Genomic DNA, 20,215 nt, shown 5'->3' with positions numbered 1-20,215 from the left:
AGCAGACTGTTGGGCCTTGGCGGAGAGATGCACTATACTGAGAGCCATTCTAGTTGAACTTACAAACACCATCACCAAACAGAAAGCATACATGTACAAGTGCTGATTCTCTGGTGCAAAGAACGACAACGTCAGTTTGACACAGGTTTGTTTTTATTTAATGACTGATCGACTGACAGTGTTGGACAGTTAGTCCGGGTTTTGTGAACAGAGGCAAAGAGATTAAAATGTGTGTGTGTGTGTGAAGGCAGGGTAGCTCAGGACCTACCGGAGAGGCTGACCTTATTTATCTACACAGTATATTCAAATGGAACTAGCTTGCAGTTTTATTGCTTTAATTTATTGTAAGTATTAGCTTCAGGTCAAACTGGTGCTAACTTTCCCCACAAGCCAGAATCTGAACTGTAGTCCGGAGTATCTTTATGTGAGATCTAAAAAGCAACCAGCCTACACTAAAAATCAAATGAGCCCATCTCTCAAAGAACATCATATGTAGCAGTAACTTGTCTGATTAATTAGACGCATTTATTAAAGAGAAAAATAAATATTGAATTTGTAAGAACTGTGCTACTTGAATGAGCCACACAGTAGTTTCACTAAAACACCCTCCTGACTTGTAGGAGCATATGGCAAACAGGGAGTGAGTGTAGGAAAATGCTTTATTTCCAGAATGTTTAAAATCCCCTTAAAGTTTCACCATTGCAAAGTTCTTGTTATACAGATTGGCCGTTGTTGTTCCTCTGGCATCTGTGTTAGCACCTCGTTCCTGTTTTCATGGCTGGTGAGCCATCGCCGCGATGATGAGCCAGTACTTCTTAAAGCGAATGATCAAAAGCTGCGATTAGTACCAACAAAAGCATTTCTATTTGGTAAAATACAAGAGCTCTTTGGACATAATTTACAGTAGAATACATTAAAGAGGATTAATGCTTTCAATCAGGACAAATGTGCACATTCAGCAAGTACGCGACACCTCGAATGTTCCCTCCAACATTTACAGGACAGGTACCGTCTGAGGGCGCTGGCGAGGACAATGGCTTCCTTTATGTGCATCATTATTGCAACAGTAACATTTTTCAACACATCCCAATATAAAAATAAAATAAATAGCATCAATGTATGTATAACATATTGTATTATATCTGGGTAAAGACGTTCAAATCTTTAAAGCCAAAAAATATTCCCTTTCATCTCATTACACATTTATATATCACCTCATATGCCTTTTTACAGTGTGTGAGTGGCCGACAGCAGACACACGTTGGCGACTTTGGTCTAAAACAGTGTTTTTATATCCCGGCAGCGACTGAACAAGGATTTTGAGTTTTTTCCTTTTCTACTGCAACTATTGTGCTTGATGTATTGCAACAGATATTGTTACCAGAAGTTATCAGAGGGATCCTCCAGATGGCGACATAGGAGCATAACAGGAGTGTGCAAAGTCTTTTCTTTCCGCCCTACATTCTCAAGAGTTGAATGTGCGTGTTTTATCTACGTAAGTTTAACCTCAGAAAACCAAAATCTTAAGAGTTTGTGTATTGTTACAATCAAAAACAATCTAACTACCACATAGTGCCCGAGGCTCTGCTACTTTACACAGTGGAGAAAGCGATCTCCTTCTAGCCCTGACACGCGGACAGACTAAAGCAGCTACTGGAGCGCGATACATTGAGTGGACTGGTTTCATTTGGGAGCGAAAAGGAGACAATGGGTGAGAGAAAGAGTTAAAGACAGTGGAGGTGGGGGTATAACAGTGAGACACGAGGAGATTTTTTCTATTTGCTGTTCAGCTCTTGTCTCAGCCGGCAGCCCACGGCTGTGATGAGGGCAGCTCCTTTCCCGCTTCCATCCTCAGACAGCAGGAAGTTGACGTTACACTGGGGAGCCAGTTCATTCACTGTCTGGTGCATGATCTGGGAAAAACTGGACAGAGACAAAAGATTTGATGTGATGTTATACAGTGAAGTGAAACATCCATCCATCCATCATCTATACCACTTATCCTCTGAGTGAGCTTGACATTTGGCGAGAGGCGGGATACACCCCGGACAAGTAGCCAGCGAATCGCAGGGCGAACATACAGTATAGAGACAAACAACCATTCACATTCACGCCTACAGTCAGTTTAGAGTCTCCAATCAACCTAACCCCAATCTGCATGTCTTTGGCCTGTAGGAGGAAGTCGGAGTACCCAGAGAAATCACACAGACACAGGGAGAGAACATGCAGACTTCACAAGGATGGCCCCCAACCAAACCGGGATTCAAACTGGGAACCTTCTTGCTGTGAAACAACGGTCATAACCAAGGCACTACTGTGCACCGAAGTGACAAATGTGGTACCAAATTAGACAAAACGGAGTCCCTCTAAATGTAAATGTAACACTGTACATGCAATGAGTCAGTGAGTAACACTTTACTATGGTTGGGCTGAATCTGTCTGCAGGTGGAGAAGCCAAAGCTGCAGAAAACTCCCCTGATACATGTGTAACATCTTTGAATGCAGGTTCCGGAATAACTGAGCTCTCTGGTCAGAATATAGGACGTCATTAGTTCCTAATGATTTTGCCATTGAATGACCCATATCAATTCAATTATTTTGATAAATAATGTTTCATCAATGAAGCGTTTGAGCAGATTGCATAGAAAACAGGTTGAGTGGGTATGTCTTGTCTTGTGCAACACCTCATATTTCGTTGTAACATAACTAAAGCATGACTCAACACGATCAAGATGCAGCAAAGCACGAGTCGTTTCTGCTCAGAGAATGTAGTGAAATGACTTTTTCTCTCCATGTTATGAACTGTTTTACTATTCATAACATGATCATGTGGCTTTTTATGGCTTTTTGGATTTCTTGAAAATGAATCATACGTTGCTTAAATGAACATGTCATTCAATTAGCTGTTTTCTTTATTCACAAAGTATAAAGCTAGCGAAGAAAATCTGTCTCGCCTCTTTCAAGAATTAATCTTTATCCACTCTCCAAATGTAAATGCACAGTGTTCAGATATAAATCCATGTTGTTGTGTGAAGCCACATGGTAACAGACAACAACCGTCTGAAGGATCCAGCTTCCTCTCTTCCATAATGTGATCACCGGGATCTTTTTAAGCCAAATTCTTTGGCAGACTCAACAACAATACAGTTAAAATTGTCATGACATGCTAAGTAAGAAAAGCGTTTTTACAATTTTAAAAAGTGAACAAGAACATATGTTTGGCAAGGTTAGAAAGGCCTGAAGCTCTTCTCCTCCTAGTTGTCCACAGCAGGTGGAGTCTGCCCTTCTTTGTATTTGCTTGTTTTCTGCACAGTCCTGACATTCATGAAATAGGCAAATAAGGCGAATGTGTCATTAGCTGTATGACCAAATGACCTGCTCATCATACATTATACATGATATCTTACCTTAAAATCTAATGCAGTTTAAAAAACAGTCACTTTTGTAAGAATAGTTACTGATGAATTTAACTTACTGTGGGTGTAGTTTGTAGAGCGTCCCATCCACCCCTACAGTGATATTGAGATGGTCCAGTCCTCGGTTCTCTCTGATCTTGTCCACCACTGCCGCCATTCCTGCCCCGCATATCTGAGCTGCACGATGAGACACTACTCCACACACCTACCAATGACAAGCCATTATCATTATAGCAACAGTTAACCAACTGTACATGCCACAGTTTACTGAGCCAGAACTCACTTTCACAAAAACAAACATAACTCAAAAGGTCTTTTCCTGTTGGTCACATTTGCCTCGCTCTCTATCACAAAGTAAACCTGATAACAGTGTATTGTGGGGCTCAGGCTCTTTCACAGTGTTCATGAACCAGTGTATACACTTAGTTACCATTTTATTAGGTACACCGAGCTCAGACCAACACAGTCTAGAACAACAGCTCTGCAATAGAGTCTACAGTATATTCTCCCCAAACACCATGTGTGGTGCACAAATGAGATAGTGTTGATAACTGCAGCTGGCGTATTATCAGGAGTTGAGCATGAGACCTCATTGACATGCATGCAACGTTTAGATTGTGTCCACATTTGAAAAACATTTAAATATGTTTCCTACTGTTTCTCGCTTTATTTTACCTCTTTGACGATGATACTGTCATCACAGGAACTGTCTAGTCCTAAGTGTTGCAGGATGGATCTGACCTGCAGCAATGCCAGTCTGTCACTGGAGACAGACAAAGAGACACACACACACACACAGACAATACTGAGTCGGATCACAAAAATGCAAATACATCTTTAAGGGCCGTTAACCTCAGTGGCCCAAAACAGAAGATAAAGACGCTGTTCTACAAGGGGTCCTAATGGGAGTGCAGACTACAATCAATGAAGACAGAAGTCCAGAATACTTCCAATCAACTCCATGAGTAATGCATTGTCACTCGACACAAACACAAAACAAACACTGGGCCCATTTTTTGTACCTCTCTATCTGAGAGAGGAACTTTGTCTCAAAGATGCCTCTGGTCTTCAGTGTCTCAGAAATCTGTCCTCTGAACAGGAATCCTCTCTTGGTCATGTCGATGAGGATGTTTCGCACAATTTCACCGAGGTACATGCCGCTACACATTTTCTCATATCTGTAAAACACAAGGGGGGAAGAAATACACATGAATAGACATGTTAACACTGGAAGCCGTTTATGAGGATATGAGTGCGGAAAGTGAAGGGTTTCTATGTGTGCGTGTGGGAGGTTAACCTTTGTTTGCCCGGGTTGAGCGACAAGTCATCCACAGCGCGGTCATACTCTGTCCTGATGTCGTCAAGGCATCCATTGTCTCCGAAAGCGCCCCACTCCATGTTGACACACATCTTTCCCTCATCTCCCTCGATCATCTCGATGTTCCTCATCTCCTCCATGTAACACGCATTACTCCCAGTGCCTGTGATCAGACGGTCCAGTTACATTAGATGTACAAAGCAAAGAAAAGTGAATATTTATATAAAAAAAAAAAAGAAGAAGAATTGATATAGACTAACCAGCAATGAGTCCGATCTCACAGGTGGATTCTTCGTAGGCACAAGTCATCATCGTTCCCACGGTATCGTTCACCACAGCCACGACATCCAGGTCAAACTCCTGGAGAGAAAACCCATGAGGTGATGCAAACAGTACAGTTTAACACAGCGCCATGTTTAACGGCAGGATGATGAAGATGCTCCTCATATTCTACCTCTCTCCTCTTGATGGCCTCCCTCAACAGTCCCACCACATCCTCTCCTTCACAGTCTGTCGCCTTGAAGCCTTTGGTCCACGTCACCAGGATGCCCTGCAAACACACACAAGTGAAAATGGTTACGTCTTGCATCGGATGCGTTTCTGTCTTTGGCCTCATGAAATGTTGTCAAGCTAGAGGAAGGAAGCGGACTGCACTCACAGCGTCAAGGCTGGTCTGTCTGCAGGGGAACGAGAAGGTGAAGCCCAGAGGAAGACGAGTGTTCTTCATCCCCATGTAGTCCAGGAAATCACTGATGCACTGCACAATGTGATCAAACAACTGGAAGAAAGAGGAGGCTATGATGATAAGAATTGTTTAAAACATTTGTCGCAACCTTGACTATCAGGTGTTTATCCGATTTTGGGTGGAGATGTACAGGGAGACGTGTGAATTCACCAAACCACATACACGTAAATGAATAAATGTGATAAAAGGAGCATTTTAACATATACACCACATGCTCTGACGGACAGAGTAACAGGTGGAGGAGGGGAAAGGCCAAAAAGTCACAGACAGGATTAGCCTAAGCCAATGCACAAGTTCAAATCTATGTTTACAAAGACTCTCAACTCAATGCTGATCTTGATCAACAGTCAACCTATTTACCTGTTTACCTCTAACCTTCTATTTTCTTATCGCTAAGCCAACAAGCTTAGCTACCTAACCACCCTAAACTTTACACTACCACTTGAGGTAAAGTTCAAAGCTTTTCCCCCACATGTCCGACTTTCTTTCTTCTATTCAGTTTGTGTTGTTTTTGACTGTTTACATGGATAATGGATTATTCTCTCACCTCCTCTCCTGTGCCCTGCATCACCTCCAGAGGAATAGCGTAAATCTTGTTGTGCATCTCCACCGTTCTCCTCTTGCCAGAACGAATCTTGACCAACAGAACTCTGAAGTTGGTTCCTCCCAAATCCAAAGCCAGGAAGTCACCATGCTCTGGATAATGTGAGAGGTAGAGATAGAGATATTTAGCTGCTTAATATTCCAAACAGACGCACATGTGTAGTCACAGGTGTGTGTATGTTTGTGAGTGTCACCTGTGCCATCGGGAGTGCTTTGTACGAAGGTCGGCAGCATTTTGACAGTTGCAGTGTCCTGAGTGCTCTTCGAAAGGCCATTTTGGATCTCTGTCCTCATTCGTTTCTTTACCTACATATATCAAGACAATTTCAAATCGGTAAGTAAGACACAGTGAAGGATGCAATCTTACAGACACAGACACACACACACACACACACTACAGTCTCTCTCCCTCTCTCACCTCCAACAGCTGTTCATTCGTCAGGCGGAATTCGGACAGCGTTTCGGTGATTTGTCGCGATTGGTCAGCGAGCCTGTAGGCCACAGCTGTCACCATGGCAGCCCCCTTTCCACTGCCGCTCTCTGATAATAGGAATCGGATGTCAGAGTCCGGCACCAAACGACGGACTGTCTTATGGAGACGGCGGGCATACCTGAAGTAGGGGTAGAAAGGAGGAGCTGACATTTTTAACAGTTCGACTGGTAACAAACAACATAATGTAGTTTATAACCCGCGGACAGCAGTTCTCAGCGATTATGGTGGGGAAATGAAAAGCAATAATGACATGCATGATGAAAAGAGAAATCAAACAAATTAAAACAGTGCAGACAAATTTATAATTTTACTCACTGTGGGTGCATCTTGTAGAGAGATCCGTCGATGCCTACGGTGGTTCGGAGTCGTGCCACACCTTTGTTTTCCTTTAGCCTCATGAGGATGGCGGCCAGCGTTGCAGCTATAAGGTTGGCAGAGCGGAAAGACACAATGGTGCAAACCTGAAGGGAAAGGAGAGGTGAGAAAGTCAAGCAGCATATTTAACTTTGCATACAACACACCTCATATGTTAAGTGCTTTTTTACAGCACAACCGGCTTTAAAACCTCACATATAATAGTTGTCTGGTACTATACATTTCCTTGTAATACTTAAATCTAAAAAATGCTTTAAAGAGTGTGTTGTTTCAGCAGCGGTACATACATGCTGCACAGCGATACAGTCCTCATTTGACGGCTCCACACCAAGTTTGGTTAAAATCTCTCTGGCTTTGCTCAGTCCTTCCTTACTCCTAAACAGGACACACACACACACATAGAGGGACACCATCACCGACTAGAAAATGATATGATTACATTTTGAATGATTTTTTAGAATTGATTAAGCAGGTTTATTTAAAATGTTTATAACTATTGACTTACTTCTCTATGGCTGAGACGTGTTTGGTCTCAAACGTCTCTTTAGTGAGCAGCTCAGGGGTGATCCTCCCCTCGAACAGCAGACCCTCTCTGGCCATCTTCACCAGAATGAGACGAACCAGCTCCCCCATGTACATACCACTGACCATCTTCTCAAATCTACATCACAGCAAGAGCAAAGAGAACGGAGTGAAACAGACATACAGACACCTCTTAGGTTAATACTTTTTACAACAGATGGTTAAAGATGTCACTATTGGTGTTTTTAGCAGCAGTAGTAGGAGTGAGGACTTCAGCTGCAGCTGCAGCATCAATGCAGTTCTTTCTCTCACGCAGGAACTTTTCTTTTACTCTTTAGTCTGCGTACCTGTCACTCTGAATATGTTTTGCATAAGAGTGACCTTCGTGGGTGTGCACATGCGTCATAGATTGAACTATTTCTGTGGGAAACATACAACGTCATATGACATCACGCAGACTTTGGACATTTTTCATTTGGCAGAACTTTTACTTACATGAAAAACCTAAAACACACTAAAAGAAAATAGGATAAAAATAGTATAATATCTCTTTAAAAAAAACTTTCACATATTTTTTATATTTTCCAAATTGCATTAACACCAGCAGCAGACTGAGAAGCTGACAGCTAATCATCTGTTTCCACTGCATCTCAAAAGAGTTCTTGATGATCTCAGGGATGAATGAGGCTCTGATTGCTTTGTTTTGACTTACAGCTGTTTGCCGGGGTTGAGAGAGCCTCGGTCTATCTCTCTGTCAAACTCTGTCCTGATGTCTTCCAGTCTGCCGTCGTCTCCGAACGCCCCCCACTCAGTGTTCACACACATCCTGCCCTCGTCTCCCTCCACCTGGTCGATGTGGCGCAGCTCCTCCATGTAGGACGCATTGGTGCCTGTGCCTACAAACACAAACACATTCAGCACTACAGCTTTACCCAATTTTTATTATACTCGTTTGATTCATATTGTGAACATTTGAAAATACATTCCTTAATGTGATTGGGCCTTAACTATTTAAATACACATCGTTTTTTTAGTACCGATGATGATGCCGACTTCACAGCGTTGATCATCGAAACCACAGGTCATCATCGTTCCAACTGTATCGTTTACTACAGCCATGATGTCAGCATCGTAGTCCTGAAATTATTTACACACACACATAAAGGAAAAATTATTAAAATGTTTCAAACTCTTTGGATCCAAAGTTGAATTAAACCAAATTCATGAGGATAAAAATAATTGTTGACTCAGACGAAGACATGAGACTCACCCCTCGTTTCTTAATGGCTTTGGTGAGCAGCTTGACAACGTCCATCCCCTCCACGCCACCTGCCTTGAAACGCTTTGTCCATGTTATCAGATAGCCCTGCAGGCCAACAGAGAGAGAAACGTAACAGAGTGATTCAATCATTCATGGAGACATGGTTTCGTGTGGCACACACAAGTCACTGTGGACTCTATCGCAGCTGTGGCAACTCCTAGTGTAAACTGGACTTTCTGACAATCTTCAGATATTTGGATACAGTAGTGCGTCATAAGCAAGTCAACTACACAGGAAAGTATATATATATAATATCGATATATGTATAAGCAAGAAAGGTAAATCTGGCTACAGCTTGACAGCCTTGATTGGCTGATGAATGTGATGCGTTACCTCATCTAGTTTGGTCTGCTGGCAGGGGAACGAGAAGGTGAAACCCACTGGGAGTTTCTTATCTTTGATGTTGTGTTTTTCCATGAAGTCACCGAGACATTCTGCCACATGGTCGAACAGCTGGAAGAGAGAGGGAGGGCGTCTCAGGTTAAGCTTGAGCGAGAGTGTGTGTGTGTGTGTGTGTGTGTGGTGTGTGTGTGTGTGTGGGGGGGGGTATATGAACCTACCCTCGTTCCACTTCCATGAATGATGTCCTCTGGTGTGTCGTAGATTTGACTCTCCATCAGAACCGTCTGTTTCTTCTCGTGGCTCACTTTGACGCGGAGGATCCGGAAGTTGCTGCCTCCCAGGTCCAACGCAATGAAGTCCCCTTTCTCTGTTGAGACAGAAAGAAGACAGAGACGGGGAGAAATGTCATCTTACAGTTACATGGCTATAGATTTATACATTTGTAGCAGAAGTCTTCCCTTCGCTTCATTGTAAGGGCCAATGTTTCAGCACACAGATAATAACGGAAGCTTTGAACAGGACATGCATTATCGGTACATCTTCCTCCTGTTAGCTTAGCAAACAAATACAGATCTCAGTATCACTCTACAGTGTCACACTATAAGCAACATGGAAAATAAGTTTGTATGGAAAGATAAAGCTTACAGACATAGCTTTCATTCAAAGTTATGTCTTCTCTTTGGGCCAAAGATGACACCTTTAAACTCCTCCAACTACAATAAAGCAAAATAAGTAAATACATACCTAGAAATGTATGTTTGCAGTCTAACATTATATTTCTATTCCAATTTATATTTGTAAAGCCCATATTCGCAAATTACAATTTGACACATGGGGCTTATCAATCTGTACAAGGTGTAGCATCCTTTAACCTCCACTTCGGTGAGGAAAAACGTCCTAAAAAGTAGAAACCTTTATAGCAGGAAAGAAAAACACACAGAAACCTCAGAGAGACTAACGAGTGAAGGATTTCTCTCCCAGGACGGAGAAAAGTGCAGTAGATGTCACATGTGACAGAGCACATCCACAAAATAGATAGAAATGGACAGGTGCATACATTTTATTGTAGGCCTTCTTACAGGATGTGTTTCTTCGTGTGTGTGTGTGTGTGTGTGTGTGTGTGTGTGTGTGTGTGTGTGTGTGTGTGTGTGTGTGTGTGTGTGTGTGTGTGTGTGTGTGTGTGTGTGTGTGTGTGTGTGTGTGTGTGTGTGTGTGTGTGTGTGTGTGTGTGTGTGTGTGTGTGTCTTGCTTGACTCTATTCTGTCCTGCAACTTCCTGTATAGTATTGGTTAATGGTTGCAAAAAGAAACCTGCATCATAATCTCTAAGAAAACACTTTGGTGTCTTTACTCATTTTAAATCCCATAAAAACCTGGTATAGATTTAATATTCAACACGGTCTCCTGACAACAAGAAGGGATTATATTTCTGTCTGAATCGGATCTGAATAATAGGACTTGTATTGCGTATTGACCATTAGTATGAGGTGATACCGTCTGCTTCCTCCCTCTTACTCCTGTTTTACAGCTTTTATTCCCTGGTGATCTCGTACAAACTGTAACCTTCACCTCAACTTCACATTTAGAAAGTACTGACAACGCGTCTCACTAGGTCAGAAGGTTCTTGGTGCTGCTGCTGCACACACACAGAGTAAAGAACCCACTGATTAGTATAACAAACTTAGCTAGAGCCGTTGTTTACCCACTTCTCAAAGATTACAGGCAACAATTATTACAGATAATGATTTAAAATGTCAAAATGCTACGTTGTGTATTACTCCGAGTAAAGGTTCAATGAAGATTACAAAAACTTTGTGTTGTAATTTTTCAGATTATTGCGATCCTGTGCTGGAACATTTTGTGCAGATGAGAAATGCAAGGTCAGGTCAGTGTAGCTCACTTGGGTCAGAGTGACTGATAATGTGTCTGAAAGGAATGTGAATTCAGTAAAGACAACCTGTCAATCTCTGTTGGTAACTGTGCACAGAGGGGAGTGAGCCATGGATTAAAGAGTTATTTTTCTCATGGCTGTGCAGTGTTATTTTATATAATAAACATGCTGCAGTGGCTCACAGGGAAAAGATCAGGTGAACAACACACAGGCTAATTTCTGCCCTCACTAATCAGACAGAATAATCCCATCCCTTTGAATCTCTGCCAGTCTGTGAATCTTGTCTAATGTTGCGTAAACAAACAACACTAAGAGCAGCTTTAACAAATGAAGACTGACATGCTGAATTGCCTCTTGACAGACATGTTGACTATACGTTGTATCGCCTGTGGTGTGCATTCATCCATAGATACCTGCTGTATCATACAACCCTGATAGTTCCATCAGTTCATTATCCAGAGCAGGCTGCTGCTGCTGCAGTTGGATGTACAGTATGAGGCTCAACATTTAAATAAATACTTATGTCATATAAGTCTATACGTATGCATTGTTGTTAGGAACTAATATCTGTGAGTGCTGAAGGAATTTCACTTACACTGTCTTCGCTAACAATGGCAGCAGGATTTGTGTGATTACTGCTAATCTGTGTGTGTGAGTGTGTGTGTGTGTGTCTGGACGTACAGCGTTCACGTTGTACACTAAATTAGATTTTCTTTGAGAGGGACAGAGAGGGGGGGGCTGCCTAAGGTAATAACATCCATTTCTGACAGACACCCTCTTCCACGAGTGCATTATGTAAAGGATATTAAAAAAAACATTCTGACGCACATTGACGCTTAAAGGACAGAACGACTGCAGTGAATCAGTATTAGTCAGCATGCAGCAGACAATGACATTAGGGACAGAGAGGCATAGATATATTCACGTCCACATACACTTCACTGTTTTGAGCTCAGCTTATAAACACACAAGTCATCTGATGTGCAAAAGACTAAGTGAAAAGTACTGTATGGTAATTTTCTACAAGATAAACATTTTTCTGCCGGCATGGTTTCAGGACTGTTTTGTTCTTAAACCAGAATAACTACTTCTCTTGTCGTCATCACCAACAAGACCTTCTGCAGTGTTCAGCTCTGTTGACTCACAACTAGACACAACGGTGTTTTCCCTGTATGATGTTTACATCTGGTTTCCTCCCGAAATGACAAAGACATGCAGATCAGGTCAAGTGGACACACTTCGTAAATGTCAATGACAGTTTTTGACTTGTCTTCTGAAAGATGAGACGAGGTGCAACTACTTTAATTTAAAAAAATACTGACTTTTACCATCCCTCTCTCCATGACAATACACATGGTGAATGCATGACTGAGCTTTAATGCTGAAATATGATCTGTTGTGACTGTAACTCTGTAGAGCTCAGTGGCTTTGATTAAAATGCATTTGATTTAGCTTCTGTGACAAAAATAGTCTTTCCTGCCTGTGCTTCATCCAAATGATAAAGGTATTGATACATCAGAGTTAGACTACATGAAATTAAAGGCCAAGTGAAGACCAGACAACATTTTTTAGTAGATCATTTACTTTTCATAAAATTCTCCAATTTTGTATCAGAGTCCACAGCTTTATGTTCGCAAACACTGGGTTTACTGAGGTATTCTGTGGACTCTCGTTCATACAGAAAAGTCAAACTGTCGTCACAGGAAGTGCTTGACCCAGTGGACTTCAGACAATGAGGGCTGGAGATGCTCACCTGAGCCGTCAGGGATCGATCGCACAAACGTAGGCAGCATCTTTAGTGCAGCGGTGGGGTTGGTGTCCCGACCCAGTCCTTTGGACAGCTCCCTCCGGAAGCGCTGCATGATTTCCACCAACGTCTCATCAGAGAAACGCATGGAGTACAGGTACTTATCGATCTAAAATGAAAGATTAGACACAAAAACTGAAGCATTAATCTTCTTAAGCTGGACTATCAATCATCCACGTTTTAAAATGTACAGAGTCCATTCAAGTAAATGGGGAAATGGTTTCAGGTGACTGGACCCCTCTGTATACACAACACTAACCCGTGAGATGGCCTATGATTAAATTAAAGTAGCAGATATTTACATATAACATAGCCTTTATTTTCTATAAGCATAAGGAAGTGAATATGACTAACTCCTGATCCCATGATGTTTCAGTCACCCATGGGACAATCTACTTCCTGGTTAACTGACCACAGGTACTGTTTAACCCAGAAATTAATCACATCCATATAACATAGCTATTTCTAAATTTCTTTATTACAGAATTATGGAATAAAAGTCTTTGAATACAGCAAATAAAGTGAAAAGCAGAGCATCATCAGTCTTGTTTTCAAGGCCACATGCCATAGGCCATATTTGTATGAAAGTGATACAAGTAGAGGATATACACAGGAACGAGTACAGAAAAAGACAAGAAGGCCATAAATTATTCGACTAAGGAATATTCACAAAATCCCAGACATTGCACAGGTCCTTAAATCAGTCAGTCAAAACTGCTCAGTGTGTAACACAGCAAACAACAGTCTGAGCTTTATGACCTTTCAGGAACAGGATGTTAAACAATCCTGGTGAAGTCCACAGTTGCGTCACACCGTGTGATGAAGCAAAGAGCTGCTTTATGATTCAAGTGTGAGACAAACCCAGAGCAGAGGATTATACTCAAATGTCAGGTTCATTGCGAGTTGCTCTGTAAAATGACAGCGGGGCTAAGCAGGATTAACTCCTCCAGTCACCAGTGGCTCATAACTGGATTATCACCAGTCTTCTTCTTAACAATCAGTCCCAGAATATGCGAGGTATGTATATACAGTATGTATATGAAATATATAACACTCACAGGGTCACACAAGTTCACACAAGCATGACTCATTTTTAGTATCCACACACTCATAATGGGTGTGCGTGCTGTGACGTACATTATAGCCTTGTGCTGTAATTTACTGGATCTATACTCATTGTAACCGGCACAGTTGGGAATTCTGCCACTTCCTGTGTAAGGGGTCACTAAGGGGGCAAATGTGGCCCAAATATCCCAAAACAAATGCTGGCCTTCTATGGCAAACATGTGGTGCTCTTCACAAGGTGTAATCTGGATGTGAACCTAAAGTGGCCCATGTGTCAAATGGTGAATATGGCCCGATAGCACAAAACAAATGTTTACCTTTACCTTAATGTATAAACAACTATAGTTTGATTGCAGATAGCAAATTATATAAACTCAAATTATAATAATGAAGACAATCAAATAAATGTATACAAAGTGAAATAGAACATGATAACAATGTGTTAGTGGGCAGCGGAGAAAAGGTCATGATTAGTCATGAGGTTTTGGCTCCTGTACATGGTCAGCCTAGATTTTATGATACAGTAGCTGGGTGTTAACAGGCAGCTGAATAATATAAACAGGCTGTGAGCCAAAATGGCTGCAGACTCACATACAAGAGTACAACACTGTCGAACATTTAACTCCTCTACTGGTGTTACATTCCCTATATATTGTCTACATGTGGAATGAGTCTGCCTCTGGGACAAAAGCTCATTAGCACATGCTCTGTCAGACAGGAGTCCGCAGCTGAGACATCTGACCCTCAAAGGCTCAGTAAACGACATTTGTAGTGGAAACTGCTGGAAAATGCCATAAAAAAGGTCAACAACCCAAGTCTGTAATTTACACTGAAGTCTCGTCTGTGATTTGAAGAGACATGTCGGTGCCTGAAAACTCCTCATGAAGCTACTGTCAGTCCTCAGCATCTGTTATTTCTATTGCAAAGTTAACGCTTCCCCTACACAACTCTTTGAACACAACAACATTACAATCTTCCTTTTAAACACTTAAAAGGAAGATTATTATCATTACTATTATGGTTGTTAGTCACCCAGACAGTGTGCCGCAACATGTAGGTGCATTTTTTATATATTTTTTTAAACTTTGCCATGTATTAGCCATACCAATAACTGCTTTTTCTTACACCAAGAGTGCATTGGTTTATATAAAGATCAAAATCTTCAGTCAAAACTTTGAAGACTGATTTAAACTTTTGATTGAAGTTTTCTGTGTGGACAGAGTACCGCGAGCACATGACAAACATTTGATGGGTTTTACACCTCCTCACTGTGCTTGCAAAATGCATAAGAATTAAATCGACATATATTGTCGTTTTTGCTATTGAGTGAAATTATATTGCAAAAATGATTGATATCGTTTGAAACTATGCACAAACTAAATGTCTCGGTATATAATATAGATTTATGTAGGTATGCAGATACATAAGAAGCTTTATCAAAAAACTCAGTCTAAAGTATTTGAATGCATTTAAAAGTCAGCTTGTTATCCTAACATCCTGTACGTTTGTCCTGACGTGACATTGTGTCCTTATGGTAAAACAGCTTGCAAACGAAAACAAAGAGGTTGTTGAATGTTACGTGTATTTATGAAGAATCAAAAGCAGATTTGAACAAGAGGTATTGCCCCACAGACGTCTGCTTGAATGTTTCCAAAAACAACATCCCTTACAGAATGTAAAAGTGAAAATCCTTAAAGTTTATGGCTGAATAATGTAGTGGGAAAAAAAAGGTTGCATGGTTCTGTAGTGAAACATTTGAGCTCCTCTTTAAATGAAACCGTATTAAAGTTGTATTAACACTGGGACAAACTAATTATGTTAATGTGAAATTGTTGCTGGTGAATCTACTGGCAATCAATTGTCTGTGTAATTCATTTATAAAGTTCAGTGGTGTTTGTGGCTGCTTCCATCCACCTCTTCTCCAACTCCTCTGACTTTGCATTATTTAACAGAATCGGTTAAATAACACTTAGGCCTCGTACCAGCGAGACCTTCATTCAAAGAAGCAACATCCAAAATTTATTTAGCAATTCAGAAAACCCAGAACATCACTCAGTACAGCGCATACCTCTGCAACAAATTCCACACACTAATACACACAAATATCAGCACAACATCACAACATGCTTGATTTTTTTCATGAAGATCCATTAATTTCTTAACTCGTGATTCTAAAGAAAGGGGGGGGGTGTCCTGAATACGCCTCCTGATCTGGATCCTCACCAAAATTTAATGGGTTCTTCCTTGACCCAATCCTTTTGTGGAAATCGGTTAATTTATTTTTTGCGTAGTCTTGCTTACAAACAAACAAACCAATAGACGAATGGACGGGGGTGATAACATAATCTCCTTGGTGGAGGTCATAACACTATTTTCACCTCTGCAGGACAGACCACCTGTGTTCTGAGTTGAGTGCGGATCATGTAGGTCATGCTGTGTCAGCTGATGTAAACAGATCCATTCAGTTTGGGTGCCTCGATTCACAGTGATCCACTGAAATTGATAACACATCAGTGTGCACACCACTGCTGCTCCCTATCTCCCTCTGCTCACCACCCAGCCTCCTCCTCCTCTTCTGCCATGAATCAATGCTGATGACGGAAACTGTGCTGCATCATTTGTTTAACATACATAACTGCTCACTTTATGAGTTTATATAAAGTGTATATGTCCACTCAGCTAACATGGATTCTTATTCAAATTGCTCTGTTAAAATAAGAATGAATTCCTCATTAGCCAACTGAAGGAGGATGAGTTCTTAGTTCTTAGCTTGGTTTGAATAACAATGTGCCACGGCCTGGATACAAAGGGGAGGATTAACAGCAGACATTGTTCTCCACAACAAACTAAGATAAATCCACTGAACCCCTGACTAGACTCAGTTCATGCCGCAGGGAAGAAAAAAACAGCGCCGTATTATGACTCAGCGCTCTGCAGATAGAAACCATGTCTAAGCACTTTATGATAGCAGAGCATGACTGCACCTCACTCAGCTCAGATAAATATATCTGCTGTAGGATTTATTACTCACATGAATACAGACAAAAAAAAAAGAAATGATTCGTCCTCATTTTTCACAAATAACTTCACTTCATCAGTCTAACAACTAGAATGGGACTCATTCAAAGATATCACTCCCTAAATAAACCTTTTTGACCGAGGGGAACCTGGTGCTCGTGCTGGTTCGGAGTTGGTTTAACTTGCAAACTTTTTAAGGACCAAATTGCGTTTCCATGGGCTACAGTCAACATCAAGCCCCCGTCATTACATCACTGTATACATTACTCATACGTCTCTGATTACCCAGCGACACCGTGGCAGACTTCAAGCACAATATCAACAATGGCGGACAACAGCTTCTCTTTTCAAGTGAGACTGTGTCCTCCACAGACCACTGTTGCTTCACTTTGTCTCCCATATTTAAAATAATTAAATCGCCTTTGCAAACTACACTTATTCAAATGGAGGTCACAATAATTTGGTCCAGGCCCAGTTCTTTCTTCTCAACCAGAAAAGTGTTGGGGATGGAGTTGAACAGTTTTTGTTCTGGCCAAGAACCAGTTTGTTGGCTGTTGAAACACAAAGAGTTGGTTCTAGATTAGGCACTGGCTCCAAACCGTCCTTTAAACTTCCTTAGTGGAAAAGGGCTCAATATATTAAATTAAGTGAAGAAAACTTCTTGGATCCACCCCCTGATCCAGATCCGCACCATAATATAATGGGTTCTTCCCTGACCCATACCACACACTTCCACCGAGTTTCATGGAAATCCACTCAATGAACTAACCGACAAACAGACTGGGGTGAAAGCTTCTCCTTAGGCAATTGAATTATACAAGTTCTGGCCCAAAAAGGAGTTTCTACTTTTTCCAGTAATGTTGAGCAAAGTAACGTTCCCCAGTGAGGGGACATGAGGCCCTTGTCGCCTGCACGCATGAGTCAGTAGAGGCCACATTTTCCCCAAAACACACCTCTGACACACAACTTTCTCTGACACCAGCAGCAGCATGGTTTGAGTTTCAGGGAGAGATCACACCCTCTGCCTCTCCTTCCTTCCCTCCCCCCCTCCCTTTCTCCTTGTCCCTCCTTCTCCTTTCTGTTCGCATTCCACCTCTTAACAATGCCCGGCTCTCCTTGTCCCTGCGAGGTGATGCAGGGGGACGCACTGAAACCCGACTCCTCTGTGTGTGTACATGTGCACACGCACGGCCTCGCCATGTGGAAAAACACTGTCCTCTACACTGCCCTCTCCTGCACCTTCCTTCTTACACCTTATGCACACACACACACCCACACAGATTAAAACACTGCTCTGGATTCACACTAACCACCCACAGTGTATCAAGGACCTGGCCAAGGACAGTGCGGTGGATTGAGAGGAGACGCACTCAGCTGACTGAGGCGCTTTGCCAACTGCAGATTCCACCCGAGGTCGTGACTAAATCCGCTGAACACTCTCACTCATCGCAGCTTGAAACCTGCGCCGTGTGTTGGAAGTTGTTCCTCGAGTCCTAGACTAAAACCTGCTGTTTGAAAAAGCCACACAATAGGTACACACCTGGCCCTGACGGTATGAATGTGTGTGTGTGGGCGTATTTGTGTATAAGCCTTCTCCTCCTGACACCTATGGTCACATGGCTCAAAGCTGGCCTATTTCAGGGAGAGAAAGTCAGCGGGAGTGAGGAGGGAGGTAGATGTGTAGCATTACATCAGATCCTTGCAGCTGAGAGATGTATTTCGTCTTAACAGATTGTGACATTGGCACAGCAAGCACAACTGGGGCCGACACTCCTGTGCGTCTCTGTGTGCGATTAAAGAGTGCACCATGTAAATCAGAGAGCGGAGAAGGACAGGGGAAGAAAACGGAGAGAGGAAGTGTGGCAACGTTTTTCATCTATGCAGGAAAAAGACCAGTGTTTGATGCATGATCTGCAGTCGGTGATGACGCGTGACATCATCAGCAGGAGACCTTAAAGGGCCCCTGCATCATGTGTGAACTAAACGGAAACATGTTGAGAAATTTCCTTTGAATCATGTTAGGTTTAAGCAAAATATGACGACACTAGTGGGTCTGGAAGTATTTTACCGTCCTCTGACTCAGTTATATTTATTCGGAAGACCTTAGATTGCAGCATATGACTGTGTTTGTTGCCTGACAACAGGATTTTTCCGGCACAGTCGATCGAGAGACTACACGAGCAGGTCTGAGTAACAGGAAAAGCTCGACCGACACACTCACCTCTCAGTCTGAGGGGCGCTCAAACGGGTCCAGTCAGTTTTACACTGGAGGTCTTACAGTGGGGGGCTGCTCAGCTGAGGAGTCATGAAAGACTCACATTCATGGTGTTCACCTCATGTCATTCTCCCCCCCATTACAAGCTGAACTCAAAACTTACTGAAAAGAAGTTACACGAGTCAGGTTGAGTAACTTAGGCCTCTTAACTTGTTCTCCTTTTTCTTATCCATCGAGTTCCTCTGAAGGAAGTGAAGGTGTAAGTATCATTTTGACAACATCATTAAAAAGTCAGTGACCCCTAAAATGACTTTGCTCCTTCATGCCAACCTCCTCCTTCTCATCCCTCTGCTTATCTGTCTTCCTCCCTTCTGACCGGCTTCCTTCTCCTCGCCACACCTCTCTCAACTGACACCAATAACTCGCCCCCTGTGTAATGTCTCCTTACACATCCTACTACACCAAAACTGTCACGTACCACATCAGTGATTCATGCAAGCGCCCTCCCCACATGGTGAATCTTTTCATTCACTTCCTGAAAGAGACGTCTCTACATTTCCTAATATGTTCTGCACTGGCAAACTCTTCATGGCAAAGTTGTGATGGTGACCGTGTGGGTAAACCCAATGACCTCTACAACACATGCTCTCCTTTTCCCTCCGACATCAGAAACAGAGGCTGATCACAAACACAGATCACTCACCTTTTTAACCTGGTCATCCTTGAGTTCGGTGAAGTAATAGGCAAGTAGCTGGGCTGCAATCATTCTGCTCCTCTCTCCTCTTTCACACACACATGCAGGCTCACTCGATCACACACACACTGTGTTTCTCTGTAACACACACGGTGAGCCACAGTAAGTTGGAGGCAAAATCCCCAAAATTAAAAAAATAAAAGTAAAAAAATAGATGGATAGTCTTTGCCCTGGCTCTTCCCTGTGCACACACTCAGTCACACGCTTCTGGAGATATAAATATAGTCCAACACAGAGTGGTTTAAAATAGACAGAGCAGCTAAGACTCTACAGCCCTTCCTTGTCTGTGCATGTGAGTGTAGCCAGGAAGCATGAGTGAGACAGCAGGTTT

The 20,215-nt window shown here is 42.2% G+C and overlaps 1 protein-coding gene across 1 annotated transcript; it reads right to left on the bottom strand.

Moving 5' to 3' along the window:
• Nucleotides 1–135: 135 nt before the first annotated feature.
• On the bottom strand, nt 136–20,215 carry LOC118106128 (hexokinase-1). The gene is made up of 21 exons (XM_035154412.2): nt 19,834–20,215; nt 12,779–12,941; nt 9,354–9,502; nt 9,127–9,246; nt 8,743–8,838; nt 8,510–8,609; nt 8,185–8,368; nt 7,456–7,611; nt 7,238–7,325; nt 6,891–7,036; nt 6,501–6,693; nt 6,277–6,388; nt 6,027–6,175; nt 5,393–5,512; nt 5,189–5,284; nt 4,995–5,094; nt 4,714–4,897; nt 4,439–4,594; nt 4,092–4,179; nt 3,476–3,621; nt 136–1,923 (listed from the first exon to the last, which is right to left on the bottom strand). The coding sequence occupies exons 1-21, from the start codon at nt 19,894–19,896 to the stop codon at nt 1,776–1,778; spliced, it is 2,757 nt and encodes a 918-aa protein (XP_035010303.1). The 5' UTR covers nt 19,897–20,215; the 3' UTR covers nt 136–1,775.

Source organism: Hippoglossus stenolepis, chromosome 1 (assembly GCF_022539355.2).
Source record: "Hippoglossus stenolepis isolate QCI-W04-F060 chromosome 1, HSTE1.2, whole genome shotgun sequence".
Taxonomy (NCBI): domain Eukaryota; kingdom Metazoa; phylum Chordata; class Actinopteri; order Pleuronectiformes; family Pleuronectidae; genus Hippoglossus; species Hippoglossus stenolepis.
Note: the sequence above shows the minus strand (reverse complement) of the source record. Positions and strands in the feature narration are given on the sequence as shown.